This window comes from Dendrobates tinctorius, unplaced genomic scaffold (genome assembly GCF_039654945.1).
Source record: "Dendrobates tinctorius isolate UK_male_01 unplaced genomic scaffold, ASM3965494v1 ptg000070l, whole genome shotgun sequence".
In the NCBI taxonomy this organism is placed as follows: domain Eukaryota; kingdom Metazoa; phylum Chordata; class Amphibia; order Anura; family Dendrobatidae; genus Dendrobates; species Dendrobates tinctorius.
This window is the reverse complement of record NW_027361738.1, coordinates 91,629,591-91,653,093: the sequence shown is the minus strand read 5'-3', so window position 1 is coordinate 91,653,093 and position 23,503 is coordinate 91,629,591. Positions and strand designations below refer to the sequence as shown.

Below are 23,503 nucleotides of genomic sequence, written 5' to 3'. Positions count from 1 at the left end.
TCACTTCTCATCAATCTTTATTGTTACTTTTGCCAAAGAAACAAAACTGGAAATACCGAAACACAGAAGCTCATTAGTGTTGTTAAATAATTACTGACGTAAGACACGAGTATTTACATAGAACACAATCAGGGCATCTGATCATCGCAATACAACGATCCATCACTTTATATGGAGCACAGTTCGGCCACAGCAGCCAGGCTACTTAAAGGGGTTCTTTTAAACAAAATATTTTTGCAAAAATATAACTAATGGGACAGTAACAAGTGTGGAAAGCCATTGCGTCAGTCTTTCCAGACCTTCTTATCTCTTATACTGCCCTCAATGTAGCGCCATTTCTGCCTGACCTGAGTAATCTGGCACAGACTAGTTGCTAGGGATGGGCGTCCTGACAACTAAACTTCAAATATTGGTTGCTAGGCAGTGAATTCAGCTCAGCGATGTTACCATGGTGATCAAACTGGAGGCATTGACAGCAGACAAGTCCTCAGCTAGAGAGGTTTCACTGGTCAGATCTTTCAAGAAATAGTTGTAGGCGGAGTCTATTTAAAGGAATACAACAGAAATTCACATCCATGATGTCGATGGACACTCCTGGTGATGGGGGCGCAATTATGACCCGAGCTCATCAAAAAAACGTAATCAATAAGTGGTTTCTAAATTGTATCCTAAAGACACAGATTTTAAAGCATAACAGACATTTTAGACCATTTTATTGTATTTGACCACTCCCAGAATTGACCCCTTTAATGCAAATGAACATGAAACTACCGCCATTTTTTTATCTAGTCAATTGGAAAATCCTGCACAAATCACGGCGGATTGTAAAGATATCTTCAACTCCGAGGTTCTTTGCTCTTTTCAGAATAGTGACATGTCCCCTTTAAATGTAAAGATACATTGGTCTTCTGCGCTACAAAGTGGTTTGTCTAGAGCAACACCGCCATCTGGTGGCCAGAAGCGAAATGGGATGTGTGCGTCAAGGCTTTTAGCCCTAGTAACTAGGCGAGAAAACTGTAGAGAGTATTTTTTTTCTAGGAGATGATCAAATGGTTTAATTTTAGCTTCTTTTTTTTTGCCAATGTGTCCAGTTCACATTGGTGGTCACCTTGAGATTTAATAAATTAAGGTCACCTTTAGGCGCAAGTTTTTCTTTTCCCTGCGTTAAAAGTTATTTTGGGCGAAATATAAATTTTTACAAGTGAATTTTATTAAACATTTTCACATTATTTGGCTTTTACAGAGTCTTTGTATCACCGCACATTGCTGCTGTCTGCAGAATGAGTTAACTGAGAAACAGTCGGTGAGCTGAGCTTTCTTTGCGACTCTTTAATCACGCTTTTACTTAGCTCCTCTCTGGTTAGAAATCTACAAAAAGAGAGTTACAAACTCGTTCACTGTGGGATTTTCAGTTAACTCTATGCAAAGAAGAAAAAGAGCCAACAAAACCCCAAATGATGAAAACTTTTAATGAAGCTGAAAAAAATATTTTTAGCTCTAGATCTATGCAATTAAGGAAAAAAAAAACCCACCAATAGGCCCCCCCAAAAAAAATGTTAGGAGGCAACAAGGAAATTTTATAACAGAATGGAACAATCACCTAGAAAAGTAGTGCTTCCCTTTAAAAATTAATTAAATTGAATATCTGGAGAATGGACGTTTTTGGAAGCTGCCACCTGTCCTAATCTTCTCTGCACATACTTATATACTAGGATCCCTTCCTTCCGAGTACAAATATTCTTGACCTGACACTTTTCCCACGCCTTATCATCTGGGAATGCACGAAGGCAGACAGAGGCCTAAAGTAGAAAAAAAAAAAAAAATTCTTCCTCGGGGGCGGAGCAGTTTCTCACCTTGCTCCTCCCCTAAGGAGCAAAAAGTTTTTTTTTTCTAAATTGCTACTTAAATTCCAATAGGATACACCAATTAATAAAATGCATTAAGCGGCATCTACCGGCTCCTGAAATGGCAAATGGGTGTGCAGAACCCAAACACGACTTTATTTCAGGAGCTGGAAACTAATCTGCAAGGGGGGGGTCAAGATCAGCTGAATCCAGTAGAAGGATCTATTCCTATTTTCACTGGACTGGGGGTGCCTTGTCTGTCCGTGAGCCGCTTATCTCCCATAAAAACAGCAGGCGTTCAGCTTGCTGAGGCATAGACTCACAAGAGTCGCAAAAAAACATCCATGCACACATCGTGCAAGCATCGCCGAGAGCTGCGAAGAACGACTTGTATGTGCTCATTCACATACGGACAAGAATAATCACAGAATCAATAATTACATTACGTCGTAAACCACAAAATAAAAGTGGTAGGAAGTTGGAGTGATCACTCCCAGATACAGAAGAATACGAACAAGGCGTAAAAACCAGAGAAGAACGCAAGACATGGTCGCCTTCTGAAAAAGAAGCTTTAAGTGGTAAAAGCCGCCGCCCCTTTAAGAAAACATAAATCTTAGGAGACCCAAAAATCAGTTGTTTGGTGATGGGGAAACATCACAATATAAGTCAGCTGACAGAAAAGATTAGATAAGCATCGCTGCTACCTCCAGGAACAGCGCCACTCTGGGATATGGGCGGCGTCTGGTATTGCAACAAAGATTTGTACACAAATGAGAACAGCTAGGTTTTTCTAATCTGACCAAGTTCAGACCTTGATGGATAAAACTGTCCAATACAGAAGCAGCAGTATATGGCTTCTATTAAAAAAAAAAAAAAAAAAAAAAAAAAAAAAATATATATATATCATCTTCTTCTCAATGTCAGGAAGCATGGAAAGCAGGCATTTATGTCGTGGGGCAGTCAAAAAATTAGATCTTTTCACCCAGTTTGGCCGCAAAAAAGAGATATTAATAATAGGGCTAACGACTCCTTTCCTTCCTGTTAACTCTTAACGGCAGCTGAATCGGCCGTCACCCAAGGTTCCTGGAAAAAGTAACTGTAGATAGCACAAAGAAACTATAGAATAAAACTTTTTGACCATTGACCGACGCCCTTGTTTTTTGTCCCCCTGAAGTAAGGGAAAGGCCTCTAATCTTCAGAACTTGTTATACACGAGTCAGTTGTAACTCATGTCGCTACCAAATAATAGCAATAAAAAAAAAATAAAATTTAAATGATTAAAAAAGGAAAAAGAAAACACTATATGTTATCATATCCATAAGGTAATAAAGAAATACAAGGAACTAAAATTGATAAGTAAAAAAAAAAAAAAAAAAAAAAAACACCTAGAACGCGTCCCGATGAGTAAGGTTGCCGTTACTGCGCCGTTAGACAGATTGAACATGTTACTATATACAAGTGGCTGAAGGGGCGGACCTCGCGATATGACTAGCGAATGGAAAGCCTCGGCCTTCGGGGGTTAGATCCTAGTCTAGATGCACCAAAATGAGCCGTCTGCTCCAACTGCAAAATAACCAGCCAGAGAGGTCCACGTGGCTGCGAGACATCAACTCTGCTCTCGTCTCTTCTCCAACCATACAGGACGTTAAGGCTGCTTGAAGATGGGGAGGCTGGACTGGCCCAGGTGGTAGGTGGCGTTGCCTCCGCAGTCCACGTACTGATACACTTCTTGGGAAAGTTGCTCTGGATGACCCAAGTAGGAAATAGTTACCGTCACCCTGTGCAAAAGAAGAGGACAGTATTATATCCGCAGAGAAGGCGCAGTGACGACAGGTGAACTGGACTCCGCTCCGAATGGGAACGGTCGCATAATGCATACCTAGTGCCGAAACATGCCCGGGACATAAACCTCACCAGAAAAAGGGGCCTGATACTTAAAGACAAAGTCACTCTATATTCATCTTACCATAAAGAGCAGTATTATAGTAGTTATATTCTTGTACATAGGGGCAGTATTATAGTAGTTATATTCTTGTACATAGGGGGCAGTATTATAGTAGTTATATTCTTGTACATAGGGGGCAGTATTATAGTAGTTATATTCTTGTACATAGGGAGCAGTATTATAGTAGTTATATTCTTGTACATAGGGGCAGTATTATAGTCGTTATATTCTTGTACATAGGGGCAGTATTATAGTCGTTATATTCTTGTACATAGGGGGGAGTATTATAGTAGTTATATTCTTGTACATAGGGAGCAGTATTATAGTGGTTATATTCTTGTACATAGGGGCAGTATTATAGTAGTTATATTCTTGTACATAGGTGCAGTATTATAGTAGTTATATTCTTGTACATAGGAGCAGTATTATAGTGGTTATATTCTTGTACATAGGGGCAGTAATATAGTAGTTATATTCTTGTACATAGGGGGCAGTATTATAGTAGTTATATTCTTGTACATAGGGGGCAGTATTATAGTGGTTATATTCTTGTACATAGGGGCAGTATTATAGTAGTTATATTCTTGTACATAGGGGACAGTATTATAGTAGTTATATTCTTGTACATAGGAGCAGTATTATAGTGGTTATATTCTTGTACATAGGGGGCAGTATTATAGTAGTTATATTCTTGTACATAGGGGGCAGTATTATAGTAGTTATATTCTTGTACATAGGAGCAGTATTATAGTAGTTATATTCTTCTACATAGGGGGCAGTATTATAGTAGTTATATTCTTGTACATAGGGGGCAGTATTATAGTAGTTATATTCTTGTACATAGGGGCAGTATTATAGTAGTTATATTCTTGTACATAGGGGGCAGTATTATAGTGGTTATATTCTTGTACATAGGGGCAGTATTATAGTAGTTATATTCTTGTACATAGGGGCAGTATTATAGTGGTTATATTCTTCTACAAAGGGGTCAGTATTATAGTAGTTATATTCTTGTACATAGGGGCAGTATTATAGTAGTTATATTCTTATACATAGGGACAGTATTATAGTAGTTATATTCTTGTACATAGGGGCAGTATTATAGTAGCTATATTCTTGTACATAGGGGCAGTATTATAGTAGTTATATTCTTGTACATAGGGGCAGTATTATAGTAGTTATATTCTTGTACATAGGGGGCAGTATTATAGTAGTTATATTCTTGTACATAGGAGCAGTATTATAGTAGTTATATTCTTCTACATAGGGGGCAGTATTATAGTAGTTATATTCTTGTACATAGGGGGCAGTATTATAGTAGTTATATTCTTGTACATAGGGGCAGTATTATAGTAGTTATATTCTTGTACATAGGGAGCAGTATTATAGTGGTTATATTCTTGTACATAGGGGCAGTATTATAGTAGTTATATTCTTGTACATAGGTGCAGTATTATAGTAGTTATATTCTTGTACATAGGAGCAGTATTATAGTGGTTATATTCTTGTACATAGGGGCAGTAATATAGTAGTTATATTCTTGTACATAGGGGGCAGTATTATAGTAGTTATATTCTTGTACATAGGGGGCAGTATTATAGTGGTTATATTCTTGTACATAGGGGCAGTATTATAGTAGTTATATTCTTGTACATAGGGGACAGTATTATAGTAGTTATATTCTTGTACATAGGAGCAGTATTATAGTGGTTATATTCTTGTACATAGGGGGCAGTATTATAGTAGTTATATTCTTGTACATAGGGGGCAGTATTATAGTAGTTATATTCTTGTACATAGGGGCAGTATTATAGTAGTTATATTCTTGTACATAGGGGGCAGTATTATAGTGGTTATATTCTTGTACATAGGGGCAGTATTATAGTAGTTATATTCTTGTACATAGGGGCAGTATTATAGTGGTTATATTCTTCTACAAAGGGGTCAGTATTATAGTAGTTATATTCTTGTACATAGGGGCAGTATTATAGTAGTTATATTCTTATACATAGGGACAGTATTATAGTAGTTATATTCTTGTACATAGGGGCAGTATTATAGTAGCTATATTCTTGTACATAGGGGCAGTATTATAGTAGTTATATTCTTGTACATAGGGGCAGTATTATAGTAGTTATATTCTTGTACATAGGGGGCAGTATTATAGTAGTTATATTCTTGTGCATAGGGGCAGTATTTTAGTTGTGATATTCTTGTACATAGGACACAGTATTATACTTATATTCAGGTCTATAGAATATGATGATACTTACTGCATGTTTAGTACAATGTTATGAACCTTAATACTTGGTAATGTGCAGTAGGTGCTGTGGAGAAAAAAGAAAAAAAAAATCCCATGTGACTACTGCAGACCAGTGATCCATTCTGTACACACATTCCTTTTGGCTTTTGGTGACAGGAGGTGCGGGTCCTTAGTTTGCTGCTCCTGTACTAGGAGGGGGAAGGAGGGAGATTAACTGATCGGCTCTAAGAACCTGGAACTAAAGGCTCCAATATATACAGACGCCTCCTGTGTTATTGCTGGGGTTGGCGTAAGCTCTGATCACGGCTTTTAACTTAAAAGGACACTTGGTGAATTGCACCTCCTGAAGCAAAGAAGCCACAAAAAAAAAAAAAAAATCCTAAAGGTTTTTTTTAAAATGTAACAATGTGGTCTAACATGGTGAAATGAACAAATCTCACGAATACTCACTACATGTAATCAAATTCCTTCCCGATCTTGGCCGGCACGGTGTAGTCAATCTGCAATTACAACAGGAGGGTTAGCGAGTCGTTGACTGACTCACCCCAAGACAAGGAAGGCCCCGAGTCATCAGTCACTATTTTATAAAGAGACTTTTTCTTTTGTATTGTGGTATTTGTTAGTTTTCTGTACTAAATTCTCCAAATTAATGAACGTGGGCAGACAAATTTTGTCTTATACCTTTTTGGCAAAAAAAAAAAAAAAAAATAATAATAATTCTTTAAAGATGTCGCATGTTCGCCTTCTAATGTGATAAAAAAAAAGAAAATAATTACTAAAATGCATAGGAAAATAAAATGTATAATAAAGGAAATAATAAATAATGAACAAGACGCATAATTATTAGAGATGGGTGAACCCAAAACAGTAAAGTTCAACGTCCGTACCGAACACCCATTGTTTGGGCACGGACACCGAAGACGGAACTTCAGCAGGAAGTCCGTGTTACTGTTCGGTTTCGGTCCCCCAGACACCAGCTGTTTGTCGCACGGTCATGTGCATGACAGCGCAGCAAACTATGCTTCTGTTCGGTGGTAAAATCATTACTGCCAGTTAGAGAGCCGCGGTTCCCACGCTGTCAAATGAGAGTGTGAGCCCACAACTGTAATTGGAGGTAAAGAGTTGGCGTCAGCTGTTGGGACTACGGCTCTATGTTTTTATAATTATTTGTTTAAAGTCTCACGGTGCTAGCAGGGATCTCACCGAGGTCACCGCAGTTTAGCCTGGCTGGGAACGCAGCCTCAGTGACTTGACGTAACCTCGATGACGTCACCACCGGTCTCTGAGGCTGCGCTCACAGCAGTTCTTTTCTTAGTGGTTCTCAGTGTGGACAGTCACATCTTGGCACCGTTCAGGTTGAAAACGGTTTACTCCAAGACATGGATTATGGTGTGGGACAAAACAACCGACAGGTGAGGTGTCACGGGGTCCGCCAAGACAATGGGAATTCCTGCACCCTGGTGAATTGCCTCGGGTCGAACCACACGGGTGTCAGCGATAGGCAGAAATGCCCCCGTGTCTCTAAATCCTGACACTTTGTATCCATCAATTAAGACCTCCTGCCGGTGGCGTTGCCGTTGCTCTGGGTAGCCAAAGGACAGAGGCCGAAGTCCGTACACTCCAGGAGGAGTATCCATGGTGCCGTGGTCGGTGGTCCACTCTGGTTGGGATGGTGGTAGCTCTCTCTCAGGCGGGATGGAGTGTACCAGATGCACTGGACGAGGTGGGGCTGCGCGGGGCTCCCTCCGAATCCTTGAGGGACATCCAAACTGCAAATGTCCAGGTTGCCCACACACATAACATCTCCTCTCTGTGATACCCCCAGGTCGTGGTCGGAACTGTTGGGGCCCAGGATTGGGAGGCGTGATTGTCAGCGGCTTGCGACTAGGTGGAAGGGCAGATATAATCTGAGGGGGACGGGGCGCGGGAGCAGGCCGTGGTTCATTGTCCAGAAGCCTCCTCCATTGCGGTTGGATAGTAAGGGCTTCATCGGCCAGGGCTGCAGCTCTATCCACGGTACACGGTGTGCGCTCCCGGACCCATTCCCGTACCTCTGCAGGGCACTTGGCAAGAAAATCATAGAATCGTAGAGTTGGAAGGGACCTCCTGGGCCATCTGGTCCAACCCCCTGCTCAAAGCAGGATTCACTAAATCATCCCAGTCAGATGTCTGTCCAGCCTCTGTTTGAAGACTTCCATTGAAGGAGAACTCACCACTTCTCGTGGCAGCCTGTTCCACTCATTGATCACTCTGTCAAAAAGTTTTTTCTAATATCTAATCTGTGTCTCCTCCCATTCAGTTTCATCCCATTGCTTCTAGTCTTTCCTTGTGCAAATGAGAATAAAGTTGATCCTTCTACAATTGTTCTATAAGGAACGCCTGTATAACATCTTCCACAGTAAAGGCGTTTTCTGCTTCAAGCTATCTCCGACATGCCTCGGACATCTTATGTGCATACATCCTAAACGATCCCCCCGTGGTGCATGGGAGGTCTCGGAACTTGACCCTATATGAGTCTGGGGTGATAGCATGGTAATCCAGGATAGTCCGCTTTACAATGTTATAATCCCGATTCCGCAGTGCATCAATGGTTTGGTAAGCCTCCGCCAAGCTTCCGTTCAGGAGCCCCACTAACAATCGCATCCAGCTAGAGTGGGGCACCTCCATCACAGCACACTGCTGCTCAAAGTCTTTGAAGAACCCCTCCACATCTCCAGAAGCCTCATCAAATGGCTTAAACTCTGTCCGGGTGATCCGTAAAGGCTCCCGGATTGTTGGGGTTACACTCCACATTGCGTTACTCCCTTTTTCAAGCTCCATTGCTTCCTGTCTCCGCTGTGCCCGGCGGGCAGCCTCCTCCTTGTACTCCTGAGAGACACCGGGGCCCAGAACCGCCATCTCTTCTTCATACCACACCAACCACTGGCTTTTCTGGATGGGGATCCCTGTCTCCAGTGCTCGTCCTTCAGACATCTGGGAGGAGGTGGCCGGGCTAGCGCCCACCAGTAGATCGATTAAGGCCTCTTTAGTCAGTCCCTGGTAGTTCAGGCCCAGGTCTCTGGCTCTCTCCTGTAAACTGCATACAGTCCAATTTCTGTACTCACTCTGTGGGTGGTTCTCCATTGGGTGACGCTCTGTTGATCCCACCGCTGCCACCAGTTGTCACGGGGTCCTTCTCTGGTATCACACAATCAACAGAGCCAGAGGAGAGTGAACAATTCCAAGACATTTATTTAGGCAAAAATATGAAAGGTCCATATTCAGTCCACCACACTGAGGATAGATAGTCCAGAATCTGAATGCAGTTCAGTAACAGTATAACATGTCCAGGGAGATGAGAGTCCAAAATCCAGCTGACAGTGATAACATGTTCCATATATTCTTCTTTCTCTCAGAAGTCCTGTCTTCACACCATGCTCTGCACACAGCAACTGACTTGCCCAGCCCCTATCCTCCCCAGCCCCCCTCATTATGTCCAGGGAGTCAAAACAGGTTGGGGGCCGGTCTTCAGGCCTCCCAGACTTGACAAAAGGTGCCTGGGGGATTATGACACTACAGGGGGTCATCAAGAGTCATAGATAAAAGTCAGGCTGCAGACATACAAGGCATCAAGATTAACACTCTGCAAATCAGTGAAATAGCAATATACACAAAATGATATCCATATAGCATATCACACCATCACATGAGGGATATTTTTTTTTTATTTTTGTTTTATTACAGAAGACGAGGGCTTTGGTGGAATAGGCAATAGGTGAGTAAAACTGTTTGTTATTTTTAAATAAAGTATAAGTGTTTTGTTTTATTTCTAATAAAGGACTTTATTCTGGCTATGTCTTTATTGACCATACAACTATAGGATTAGTAATGGATAGGTGAACTATAGATGCAGCTCCATTACTAAGCCGTGGGCTTGATTTCACCTGACAATTAAAAGGTGACATCATCTCCACAAATATGAACCCCACTTGCCTCCACTATAGGGCAAGTGGGAAGAGGCAGGCAAAGCGTCAAAAGTGGTGTATCTAATAGATGTCCCTTTTCTGGGCGGCTGCGGGCTGCTATTTTTAGATGGGGGGGGGGGGGGGGCAATATCCATGGTCTCTTACCTGCCTGAGAATACCAGCACCAGCTGTCTGCTTTAGCAAAGCTAATTGCCAAAAAAGGGGTTTCAGCCCCCAGCTGTGAGTTTTACCTGGCTGGTTATCAAAAATACAGGGGGCCGGCAGATGAAAACTCATCAGCCGATCCTGCTCTCACTGTTATTAGCTGCAGGAGGTGTAGGCGGATGGGAGCAGTAGTCGCATCAGCTGATGCCAGTGACTGGAAGTAAACTTTATACCTTCAATCACAGCTGCGGGCTCACGCTGTCATTTGACAGCGTGGGAACGGCGGCTCTCTAACCGGCAGTAATGATTTTGCCGCCAAACAGAACAATGTTTACCGCGCTGTCATGCATATGACAGCCTGGCAAACACTGGATGCTCGGGGCCCCCCATTCAAGTGAATGGGGTCCAGGTTCAGGCCCGGGTACTGGTCTAGTACCTGAACTTTTTTTTTTTTTTTTTTTTTTTTTTTTTAACTGTTCAGCCAAACCTGAACATCCAGGGGTACGCCCATCTCTAATAATTATTAATAAATAATGAATAGAAAACAATAATTACTAAAATACATAAGAAAATAAAAACGTATAATAAAGTAACAATGGAAAGAAAAAGAGCATAATAAATAATGAATAAGATGCATAATAATAAAAAAATAACATAAATAAATAATGAGTAAGATGAAAGTCATTATTACTTTATAAATGATGAATCAGGGCCAAAGTCTCTGCTCTGGACAGAGCGCCGCACATCTTACTTGTTTCGTGTCCAGGGGTCCAATCTTGGTTACATTGTTTAACTTTGACTTCCCGATGACGGTCTTATAATACTGCACCTGCCCGGTGACGTTATCCACCTCTATAGGGTAGAAGTTGTTGTTGGTTATGTTCAGCGTGTTCTGGGGACAAAGGAGAACAGAAGTCAGGAGAACAGAAGTCAGGAGAACAGAAGTCAGGAGAACAGAAGTCAGGAGAACAGAAGTCAGGAGGGGGGAAAGGTAAACTGTGGAAATTATCGTGTGTGGTACCAGTTCCGAAGAAACCTTATCCGAAAGACCTTAATGACTATAGACCTGTAGCATTGACATCACACCTGATGAAGGTATTAGAGAGATTGGTTCTCACACGTCTCCGTCCTCTAGTGAGCTCGGATATGGACCCTCTCCAGTTTGCCTACAGGCCGGGCATTGGTGTGGATGATGCCATTATCCACCTAGATAGGACTCTCTCTCACCTGGAGAAACCTGGGAACACTGTGAGAATAATGTTCTTCGATTTCTCTAGTGCTTTTAACACCATACAGCCAGGTCTACTGAGAGACAAGCTGGGCCTTGTTGGTGTGGACCTCCAACTCTCCACCTGGATCCTTAACTACCTCACGAACCGACCTCAGTTTGTAAAGGTTCGGGACAGTGTGTCAGACACAGTGATCTGCAATACAGGGGCACCTCAAGGTACAGTTCTTGCCCCTTTTCTCTTCACACTGTACACTGCGGATTTTAGGTGCAACTCATCTAGCTGCTACTTGCAGAAGTATTCTGATGACTCTGCAATAGTAGGCCTCATCACAGGAGGAAATGAAAGAGAGTACAGAGATACTAACCAAGCTTTTGTGGAGTGGTGTCAGAGGAACCACCTTAGGATTAATTCCGGGAAGACCAAGGAATTGGTGGTGGACTTTCGCAAGGGCAAAAATCCACCAGTAGTGGTGAACATTCAGGGAAATGACTTTGAGATAGTCGACACCTATAAGTACCTTGGTGTGATCCTCAATAATAAGCTTGACTGGGCCCATCACTTGGATGCAGTGTACAAGAAGGGCCAAAGCAGGCTTTATCTGCTGAGAAGGCTGAGAGCCTTCGGAGTTAGGGGGGCACGCCTTGCATCCTTCTTCAACTCTGTTATGGCATCAGTCACCTTCTTTGGTGTGGCATGCTGGGGTAGTGGCATATCAACCAGGGACAGGAATAGGCTGGACAAACTGATTAGAAGGGCCAGCTCTGTCCTGGGATGCCCCCTTGACCCAGTTCAGGAAGTAGGTGACAGGAGGATACTGGCCAAGGTGAGCTACATGGTGCAGAGTGATTCTCATCCCATGCATGAGACCGTGACAAAGATGTGCAGTACTGTCAGTGACCGGCTACTTCATCCTAAATGTGAGAGGGAGCGCTATCGAAAGTCCTTCCTTCCGGCTGCAGTTAGGCTGTATAACCAGCACTGTCCAAAACGGAGAACGACCCAAACAGTGAACTGATAGATCCAAAGTTGTGACAGTCCGGTTACATTTTTTTTTTTTTTCGTATAGTACCTACCTACTGTCAATGTAATGCCTTTATGCATCTGTATCTGTACTTGTTCCTGCCTTGCTGCTGTAATGCTCTGAATTTCCCCATGGTGGGACGATTAAAGGATTATCTTATCTTATGACGCTGTTGTAATTGTACTCCCTTTCCTTACATGATCTTCTCAGATTGATGTCTGCCATTTTCTTGGAGTCACAAGCAACTTGAAAAAGCAGGAAGAAGCTGCAGCTGCATCCCCCTCCTCCCCCAGTCTGTTCACAGTTAGACCCTAGATAGTTTTTTTTTTTTTGCTGTCTCAGGAAGTATCTGACCATTTGCAAAAAGTCATATAGTCAGTCTACTAAAAAAATAAAAAAAAAAAAAAAAAAAAAAGGAGGAAAAAAAAGTCAGTACAAAGATGTATCACATACTGGACTAGTTTTCATAGATTTACACATATTGCTGATTGAAAACGGGCACCACAAAGTCAAGGTGACGTTTTTAGGGTTTCAGAAAAATGAGAACCATGAGAGATATGAAAAGTTCTGATACTTTCTAATATACTTTGCAATTTAGCTTCCCAATATCTCTGCTTGCTGTCATTGAATAATAGGAATGGAGCGAGGCTAACAACGGCCACTACAGATCTCAGCAGCACGAGTCTCCTTGTCTGGTCAGTTTGCTACAATGTATCGGTCCAGTCCACTCACAAGGGATTGTGTAAACTAGCTACAAAGTCAAGAAATCTTTAGGGGCAGGAAAGGATAAGTCAGAGCAGGTTTTCAGAAAAAAATAATTAACTGCAAGCAGAGATCTTGACAAAACAAAGATCGTGACAAAACAAAGTATATTACAAAGTGTCGGAACTTTTAGTCACTTGGCGATCCACAATAAGAGAGTCCCTTTAAATACTGATGTCATGGCCCCTGGGGGGGTGGGGTGAGCTGAACCGATCCCAGGGTACTCACTGTGATGTCATGGCCCCTGGGGGGTGTGAGTGGGATGAGAACCAATCCCAGGATACTCACTGTGATGTCATGGCCTCTGGGGGGGTGTGAATGGGATGAGATGAACCAATCCCAGGATACTCACTGTGATGTCATGGCCCCTGGGGGGAGTGAGTGGGGTGAGATGAACTAATCCCAGGATACTCTCTGTGATGTCATGGCCCCTGGGGGGAGTGAGTGGGGTGAGATGAACTAATCCCAGGATACTCACTGTGATGTCATGGCCCCTGGGGGGAGTGAGTGGGGTGAGATGAACTAATCCCAGGATACTCACTGTGATGTCATGGCCCCTGGGGGGAGTGAGTGGGGTGAGATGAACTAATCCCAGGATACTCACTGTGATGTCATGGCCCCTGGGGGGAGTGAGTGGGGTGAGATGAACCAATCCCAGGATACTCACTGTGATGTCATGGCCCTTGGGGTGTGTGAGTGGGGCGAGATGAACCAATCCCAGGATACTCACTGTGATGTTAAGGTAAACAGATGGCCCGCTCTCGTCGTAGGTCACATAGACGGCCTTAACACCAACATACTGCACATCCACTGAGCGGGGGAACAGGAAAAACACCGCCAGTCCGGACAGAAGCAAGCAAACGATGACCGATACGGTGACGTACAGCTTTCTGCCATGGGGAAAGGAAAACAGTAAGTAACCAGAAACAGAATGGTGGCCCAATATTAAGATTTACTAAGTGCCAAGTTCTACCAGTAGATTGTGATCTGTTAACCCTGCGTGACCCAAAAGTAAAGCCGAGAAACAGTCGGCACACGGTCCGCGGCGTTACTCACTTTTTCCATTAAGTGAACATATCAAATTGCCAAAAATAAAAGTAACCAAAGTAACCAGACACAGCCGTCAGAGGTTACCGGTAAGTGTTATGGCGTCACTTACGTTCTTCTGGGGCGCAATCGCTGATCGCTGTAGGGGATCAGAGCCACCAGCTGATTCTCCCGACCTGTGACACAAGGAAATCAATAGTGATCAATGATGGAAGACCACCCAAAAACATCCACAAGCACAGGCGCCAAGTGTCCCAACACCCAGCACCTAACTGTAGACAAAGGGGTTGTCCCAAGAATATAATAAATTGCTGGGGTCTGACTTCTTGGACCCCCAACTGATTGATAGAATAGGCCTGCCAGGGAAGGCAGTGGAGATGTTCTATTCAGAAGGGACCCTGCTGAGCCCCACTCTTGGGCTTGGTGGGCGGCCCAATTGCCCGACCCAAGTTGTTGCTTATCCTATTGTCACCAATCTTGAGATATCCCCTCTATTGATGTCCCTTAAGGCATCATCAGACAACGACCTATTGATTAAATCAGGTTTTTGTTTCAAAATGTTTTTTTTGTTTTTTTTTTTACATATCACAATATTTTCTAAGAAAAAATAAAATTAAAAATCTGACTATTGGGGCTTTTTTTTTTAGACTCCAACTTCCTGTTTCAGGAAATAGCACACGTACATTTAGGCTATGTGCACACGGTGCGGATTCACCCGCGGATGTTTCCAAATCCGCAGGTCAAAAGACCTGCGGTTTACCTGCGGATTAGCCTGCGGTTTATCACCTCCACAATGGAGGAGATGGCAAACCGCAGCAGAATCCGCAGAAAAGAAGTCACATGTCAATTCTTTCTGCGGATTTGAAACCGCAGCAAAAACCGCGTGGAAAAATCTGCACCGTCTGCACAGCGGTTTCAATTTTCCATAGGCTAGAATGGTACTGTACATCACCTGCAGTTCTGCTGCAGATCCGCAGCAGAATCTACGCCATGTGCACATAGCCTAACAGCACGACGCAGCTAATGAGCATGTGCAGAAGTCATTGTGAAGGGAGGAGGTGGTGAGCTGTGAAATTGTGATTGGTGGATTCTGAATCCGCTTCCTATAGAGGTGTTGGCTATCCTTGTAATTCTGCCTCTGGTGAAAATAAACCTGCAAGAAGACTCCATAATGGCTTCAGTGGCCACTGTAAAAACTGCAAGTTTACTGTTTAATAAAAATATTGTGATATGAAAAAAAAATAAAATAAAATAAAAAAAAAAAAAAAAAAAAATCAGCTATCAGTTTTAAAAAATACAAGTAACAAAACTGATTGAAACAATAGGTAATTTTTTGATGATCACTTTCCCATTAAAGGCAAATTTCCTCCCAATTATTGAGACCCCTCCCCTTTACCAAGGCTCCTCCTACTCACTATGCGCAGTCGTTTCCTGTTTACCATCCCTGAGGGTCAGCGCCATATAATTTATAACTGACCGTTCCTCTCTTGATTATAAATCAACTCTTGATGTGCCAACTTCATGCTTCTACTTAGAAGCCAATCAGAGCTGCAGTATAAAGCATGGTGGGAGCATAACAAAGCAGCAGTCCGAGCCTTTAATGAGACAGGGGGTGAATGTCAGACTACCGCAGACAATGTCGCACTGGAGCCATCGATCCCAGCCAACATTGATTACAGAGTGCTGCAATAAGGGGAAGGCACATGCGATAAAACTCCTATACTCCAGCATTTGATGATCCGGCACTTGTTGAACGGTAACAAAAAAAAAAAAAAAAAATAATAATAATGGATTTTCCTTGCATGTGTGAAAAAGAAAACGTTATTACTGCAGAATGAGGCAAGAAACCCAGTGCCATTCATGTGACCCGGCCACAAATCACCTAGTGTTAACTTTCTACTGTGGCTCATTCATGGTCACTAACTCGAATTATAGGACTCTCATGAGATACAATCATCACAGCGCTAGTTCCAAAAATCTGCTGCTGTCAGCCATTTAGATGCTGCTGTCAACCACTTAGATGCTGCCGTCAATGGTTGAGCAATTGCTGATACACACTGGCTCACATCGCCCAACCCCACCACACCATGGAGCAATCATGGGCACCCAATGGAAGACCACGACAGCCACGGGTGTGCTGACAGCTTGGTCCCCGTGTGAAGCCCAGCATATTTATTAACATCACCTTTAAAATCCGGTCTACAAGAATATTAAATTATTTCAACTGATTGTTAAATGCAGGGAAAAAAAAATTGAAACATCAGAATTGCCGCACCTCCACACTTCCTTTAGAAAAAAAAACAAAAACAAAGCCTTGAGAACGTTATATGCACCCCAAAATATTGTCAAAATATGCAAAAACCAAGCCATGATAAAGCTCCATCTGTGGGAGAATAAAAAGTTACGGCTTTGAAAATGGCAATAAAGTTTTTTTTTTTTTTTTAATTCTGAATTTTTCTCACCATTGAAATAGAAATAATATAATATATATATATATATATATATATATATATATATATATATATATATATATATATATATATATATTTTAGTATTGCCATAATCATGCTGAGCCTGAGAATCATATCTCCATGTCATTTTTCCTGCACAATGAATGCCGTACATATAGAACCTATGAAATTATGACTGAAAAGTAAAGGAAAAAAAAATTGCCCAGTCTTGAAAAGGGTTAAAGGGATTGAGCCACCACGGTACAAGAAAAAAGAGAAAATGGCCAATAAATAAATGTAAAAAGATACTATACTTTGTGGACCCCAAAATCTGCACTCAATAAGAAACTACTACCTTTATCTATGAGTGGAGCAATCTCAAGCGATCAGCTGTAATCAGAGAGGAAACCTAGCAGGAAGTGTTCAATATCACTGCAGCGCTCCCACAGGAGAAATGGAGAATTACATGGTTCTCACTGAAATCAATAAGCTGGTGTGGCGGGTGCTCCGGAGCAGCGCTCCTTGCAGCTGCTCTCCAATTTAGACCCAATTGTGGACCCTCGTTAACTAACTCAGAAATCCTAAGGGCTTTTATACATCAGACAAGACAACAAAGTACTGACGAGCTGCAGATGAGCTGAAGCAATCGTTCACATCCTGTGTCCCCTGCGCAGAAGTCATATCAGCCCGGGGACAGAATCCACAGGAACTTACAACATTATAATAAAGGAACACAAGGTTGTCACAATGTAAAGAGAACTTCAGCCGAAGTGGAAAACTCGGAACGTAAAGATACAAGAAAAAAAGAATCAGAAAAAAAAACAATCATGTTGTGAGTTATGAAAGCAGAAAAGTTATAAAAGCGAGGTGGAAAGTAGGTCCGGCAAAGTGCACGGAAAGGTACGCGACCACGGTCCGTGGACTTTATAAAGGGGCTCCCCAAAAAGCAATTCAAGGGCCCAACAAGCCTATTCATCACACAGCCCTGGGCGACGGCTTGTTTTTATTGATCCCATTTTGGTTTCATGTGGCTTTTTGTTTTTTTGCAGGGGAAAGAGTCAAAGTGACAAAAAAACCCTGTGATTCTGGCATTACGATTTCCCTGCTCCTTACCGTACAGGATACATTACGATTTCCCTGCTCCTTACCGTACAGGATACATTACAATTTCCCTGCTCCTTACCGTACACGATACATTACGATTTCCCTGCTCCTTACCGTACACGATACATTACGATTTCCCTGCTCCTTACCGTACACGATACATTACGATTTCGCTGCTCCTTACCGTACACGATACATTACGATTTCCCTGCTCCTTACCGTACAGGATACATTACGATTTCCCTGCTCCTTACCGTACAGGATACATTACAATTTCCCTGCTCCTTACCGTACAGGATACATTACAATTTCCCTGCTCCTTACCGTACACGATACATTACGATTTCCCTGCTCCTTACCGTACACGATACATTACGATTTCCCTGCTCCTTACCGTACACGATACATTACGATTTCCCTGCTCCTTACCGTACAGGATACATTACGATTTCGCTGCTCCTTACCGTACACGATACATTACGATTTCCCTGCTCCTTACCATACAGGTTACATTACGATTTCCCTGCCCCTTACCGTACAGGATACATTGCGATTTCCCTGCCCCTTACCGGACAGGATACATTACGATTTCCCTGCTCCTTACCATACAGGATACATTACGATTTCCCTGCTCCTTACCTTACAGGTTACATTACGATTTCCCTGCTCCTTACCGTACACGATAAATTACGATTTCCCTGCTCCTTACCGTACAGGATAAATTACGATTTCCCTGCTCCTTACCATACAGGATACATTACGATTTCCCTGCTCCTTACCGTACACGATACATTACGATTTCCCTGCTCCTTACCGTACAGGATACATTACGATTTCCCTGCTCCTTACCGTACAGGATACATTACGATTTCCCTGCCCCTTACCATACAGGATACATTACGATTTCCCTGCCCCTTACCATACAGGATACATTACGATTTCCCTGCTCCTTACCATACAGGATACATAACGATTTCCCTGCTCCTTACCATACAGGATACATTACGATTTCCCTGCTCCTTACCATACAGGTTACATTACGATTTCCCTGCTCCTTACCATACAGGATAAATTACGATTTCCCTGCTCCTTACCGTACAGGTTACATTACGATTTCCCTGCTCCTTACAGGTTACATTACGATTTCCCTGCTCCTTACCGTACAGGTTACATTACTTTATATTTGGAAACTTTAGACTTTTTTTTTCTAAGTTTCTTGGCGATTTGAACCTTTGAAGTTCTAAAAATTTATAATTAGTTTTTTTTTGGAACTTTTCCCCCCCACATTCTCATTATCGCCCTGCGATCGTTTGATCTCCTGCACTGTAGCAATACATGAGTATGCTGTGCTTCATAGATGTACAAGGATGGTGGCCATGTAGACATTCAGCAGGGAACCCTAGGGCACCCTGAAATCGCGCTGCAAAGGGGACTACGATCAGCAAATGAGCGCTGTTCAAACCACTTAAATGAAGTGACCGGTGTTTGACAGCTGCATCTAAGTGGTTAAATGGAAGCGACTGGAGCCAGCTCCGATTGCTGCTGCCAGAGCAGGTGCCGGCTGGGTGACACAACAAACAATGGGCGAGTCGCTGGGTTTTCCATTGTCAGGTACGCCAATGATTAATTGTGGAAACCTGGCAGTAAATGTTCAATTTCCCTGCAGCGCCCCCACAGGAGAAATAAAGCATTACACACTGCCCAGTCAATTCTGTGTAATGCATGGATGTGGGGCGTTCTCCAGAGACGGACGCTCTGATCTGGCTGATAGAAGACCGTTAACCCTGGCTGTAGTCTCTCAGAGACCGACCAATAAACGGCAGCACAGCCTTAGTGACCGACCCCCACGTCTCACCTCTAGGGATACGTCCTGTTCCTTGGCACGTGGCGCAGGTCACGCTGTCCTTCCCGGTAAACTCCACATAGGGGAAATGGGAAACGTCTCCATTCCTGCTCTCCTCGTGAGCGTCCGACTGAACCAGAGCGCTGGTATCTTCGGAGGGAAGACCACCCTCGTTCAGCCCGTCCTTCGCCGTGTGCTGCGGCATGTGAGAATACGACTTCCCCATAGTGGAAACTGAGAGAGAATAAAGTAAGAAATGGAACATGGAGACCCTCAGACGACTCAGAAACGGGGAAATCACCTTTATAGACCATCTGGGTTATGGAATTGCACATTCAGCAATTACCAAACCTCCATTTATAGGTGGGAGCCATCCAGGATTATGGGGGGCGTTCCTCACCCCGGCCAGACTATGGTTCCCGGACATTGCCCTCTGCAGCTGCTATTCCGAATTCTTAGGGAATTGCCGGTAGTAATCAGATTCTCATATAACACCAATACAGAGGGCGATTTATGGAAACGCTTTATAAGCAATTCCCCAAAAATAACATTTCCCTTGGGAGTACTGAATAAAGACATTGATATTGTGATAAAACACAGAATGCATTTTAATCAACAGCCCACAGCTTCTCAGATGAATACGAGGCAACTGCTTACAAGCAATTCCATAATATTAGTTTAGGTATTGGAATTGCCCCCTTTAGCTGCAGCCATGCATGTGCCGGGAGAGGGGAGACTGCCAATGGGTAGTGTATGATCAGGTGCCAGATAAGAGGAGAGCTGCTGCCACTCATTGGCTGCAGTGGTCACCTCATGCCCCCCCACCGGAAGAAGCCAGGAGACGACCAACAAGGGACAAAGGCAAGTTTTGGGTTTTGTTTTTTTTGGGGGGGGGCATTTTTTAACTTTTAGGATAAATGGACAGCACTTTTAACCCCTGCCTGGGAAGGCAATTTTAAATTTTTTGGCACTTTTGTATTTTCTTCCTCTCCTTCCAAGAGCTGTAACTTATTTTACCTCGCGGCGTGTGTAGTTGTTGTTTTTTTTTTTTGCGGGACGAGTAGCAGCGTTGAATGACACCATTCACTTTACCATAGAAGGTACTGAAAAATGGGGGAAAAAAAATTCCAAAAAAACCACCACAATTCCATCATTGATTTTCAGGCTTTGTTTATACGACGTTCATCACGGGGTAAAAGACGCTCTGGCAGCACGATTCTACAGATCGGTATGATGATGACAATGACAAACTTACAAGGATTTTTTTTTTCATTTAAGTGGTTAAAAAAAAAAATGTAAAAGACAAAAAAGAAAAAAAAAAAGTCGCTTGTGTTACCGTTTTCTGAGACCTGGAACTTTTTTTTTTTTTATATCTCTGCTGATGGCGCTCATTTCATTTCTTTGCCTGACGTCTTCTTGTTTTTATTGATACTGATTTTTCTACACATTACTTTTTTTTCGCTTTTTATTGCATATTTTAGGGAAGTTCAGTGACCACGTACTAGCAGTTCTGAAGTTTCAATTCTAGCTCTCCTTACTGCGTTTACTATTAGGGGTAATTAATTTTTATATTTGCATAAATCTTTTACCGTTGTGATGATAAAAAACAAATAGAAAGTCATTTGCTCCCCCCCCCCTTTTTTTTAAAAATCTTTTAAAAACTTTCTTTTTTACATTATGTTTTGCCCCCTAAGGAGTTGGCGATCATTGTACAGCGTCCTCAATATACCACAACACGCACTGCACCGTTTGCCTGCCACAGCCTATGCGCTGTATTGTCTATTGCTCGATGCAGAATGAGTTGACCGAGAATCTGTCAGTGAGCTTATTTTGTAATTCGAAACTCATTTTCTGAGCTCCTCGTTCCTAATTTATGACCACGTCAAGGTTCAGCTCAACTTTCATATAAGTCAGCACAGAGGAGTTCAGTAAAAGACAGAAGAGCTACAAACTGTGCAGTTAAAAAAAAAAAAAGAGCTCACTGACTAATTCTTAGATAACTCGTTCCGCAGCAGCGGCGGGAAGAGACGGCAACGCAGAGGATATAGAAAATATGCAATATTATTAATGTAACCCAACTGCAAAAATGTTTCTTAGTCCTAAGTACATGAATATAAAGGGGAGTGCCGCTTCTCAGTCCTCATGTTGGGCGCCATTAAAATAAAAACACCTATACCTCCGATGTTGGCCTTTGGAAAAATCGAAAATCAAGAGGGAGTCAGAACAGCAGCATCCCTGACTTTCTGTTGACGTTCAATAAGTCCAAAGGCGGGGACGACTGCTGGCACCGCTGGAGAGTATGGATATTTTTATTTTAAATGGGCCAAACATGAATAATGAGAAAGAGTTGTCCAAAGTAGTGGACAACCCCTTTAAGTAAAAAAAAAAAAAAAAAAAAAAAGTCCCCAAAAGGTGTCCACATCCTCCAGGTGGTTACTGCCGTCTCATACATTCAGATTGTCCAAGTTACCAAATCAAGAAAACAAGAACATTAAGAATAAACACGAATAGCAGCACAATAACCAGGGATCCGGAGGACATGTGCCCCACACTCCCCAAAGTTCTGCGCCCGCCGGCGACCCCTAAATACCAAAGTACCGGACACATCACCTGACTGAGCCGGAGGCCTGGTGGGACAGAGGGGCTGCTGGGGTCTGGATTATTAGAATGCCTTCTGTTCAGACCCATCACTTTCTTAGGCTTCTTTCACACATCCGGCTTTGTGTCTCCGGCGCCGTGCGGCGAAAAGCCGTAGGGGCGGATCCGGGATGTGCCGGAGACACCGGATGCCTGCGTGGAGGGGGATACGGTGGCGCCCACGTTTAAAAGAGCAGCGCGAGACTCACAGTCTCCGCGCATGCGCTGTGAGAAAAACCGGTCCGACGCGGTAAAAAAACGTTGCAGCAAACGTTTTTTTTGCAGACGCCGGACGGCTACTTCTTGCCGTATCCGGCAAAAACCGGATGCGCCGCATACCCATCCGGCACGGCGACAATACAACTCTATGGGACAAAACCGGATTCAAAAAGCCGGATGTGTGAAAGCAGCCTTAAAGGGGTTGTCCATGATTGGGAGAGCAGGACTGCTTTCTGTGACCCCCGTCCACAGCTCGTGTGTGTGCTGGAGGGACGCCGCCACGTTCTGTGACATGCAACCAACATACAGCGCTCTATAGGATGTGGCAGAGCGGTGGAAACCGCCGGGGGCGAGTCCAGCCCAGCGCTCCACCATTTCCAGCAGTCCCATAGACAATGAGCGCAGCGCAGGACAGTCGTGCAGATTTTCTATCCATTTAGCACAGGGCTCAGAAGGAGAACTTACTGTTTACACAGGAGCAGAGAGGAGACCCTGAGAGTATAGACGGGTGGGGGGTCCCACGGTCACAGCAGGGGGTCAGCACAACAGGAGACCCCTATCTGGCCACAGCTCGTTGTGGGGGGCGATCCTGCAGGAACTGGTGACGGCACCAAGACCCGCTGGGAGTTGTAGTTCTACCAGAGAGGCCTTTTATTACAGGGAAGGTAATCGGGGCCTTCCCAGCCTCTGAAGTACTAGACCCCCAGCAAGCTGGAGGAACTACAGGCCCCAGCATGCCTTCTGCCAGCTGAGGAGGGGTATCTCAGCTCCGGCCCCCTCCTCCCCGCAGCAGATGATTGACAGCGGCCAGTGACACATTGTAGCAGCGCTGGTGACATCACGACAGACCGTGCGCAGCCCCGGGACTCACCGCAGCGGTGCGGGCTCCGGCCGGGTCTCCTGCTCCTCTGTGATGGATGATGGAATATGGAGGCGGCCTCCCGGTGACGTCACACACTACGGGGCGGCGCACGGGACAATCCCGGCCACAGGCAAAAGACGCCTCCTGCAAGAAGAGAGCAAAGGT

General features: G+C 43.5%; 1 protein-coding gene across 2 annotated transcripts; it reads right to left on the bottom strand.

The window, feature by feature from the left end:
* TMEM106B (transmembrane protein 106B) lies at positions 1 to 23,485 on the bottom strand. 2 transcript variants are annotated; one of them, XM_073582111.1, is made up of 8 exons: positions 23,348 to 23,485; positions 19,633 to 19,854; positions 14,336 to 14,399; positions 13,907 to 14,066; positions 10,913 to 11,053; positions 6,503 to 6,552; positions 6,063 to 6,116; positions 1 to 3,622 (listed from the first exon to the last, which is right to left on the bottom strand). In XM_073582111.1, exons 2-8 carry the CDS (start codon positions 19,844 to 19,846, stop codon positions 3,490 to 3,492), a joined length of 816 nt encoding a protein of 271 aa, XP_073438212.1. In that variant the 5' UTR covers positions 19,847 to 19,854; positions 23,348 to 23,485; the 3' UTR covers positions 1 to 3,489. The 2 variants fall into 2 exon arrangements, with proteins under 2 accessions (XP_073438212.1, XP_073438213.1); XM_073582112.1 differs by lacking the exon at positions 23,348 to 23,485 and adding an exon at positions 22,942 to 23,115.
* Positions 23,486 to 23,503: the final 18 nt, after the last annotated feature.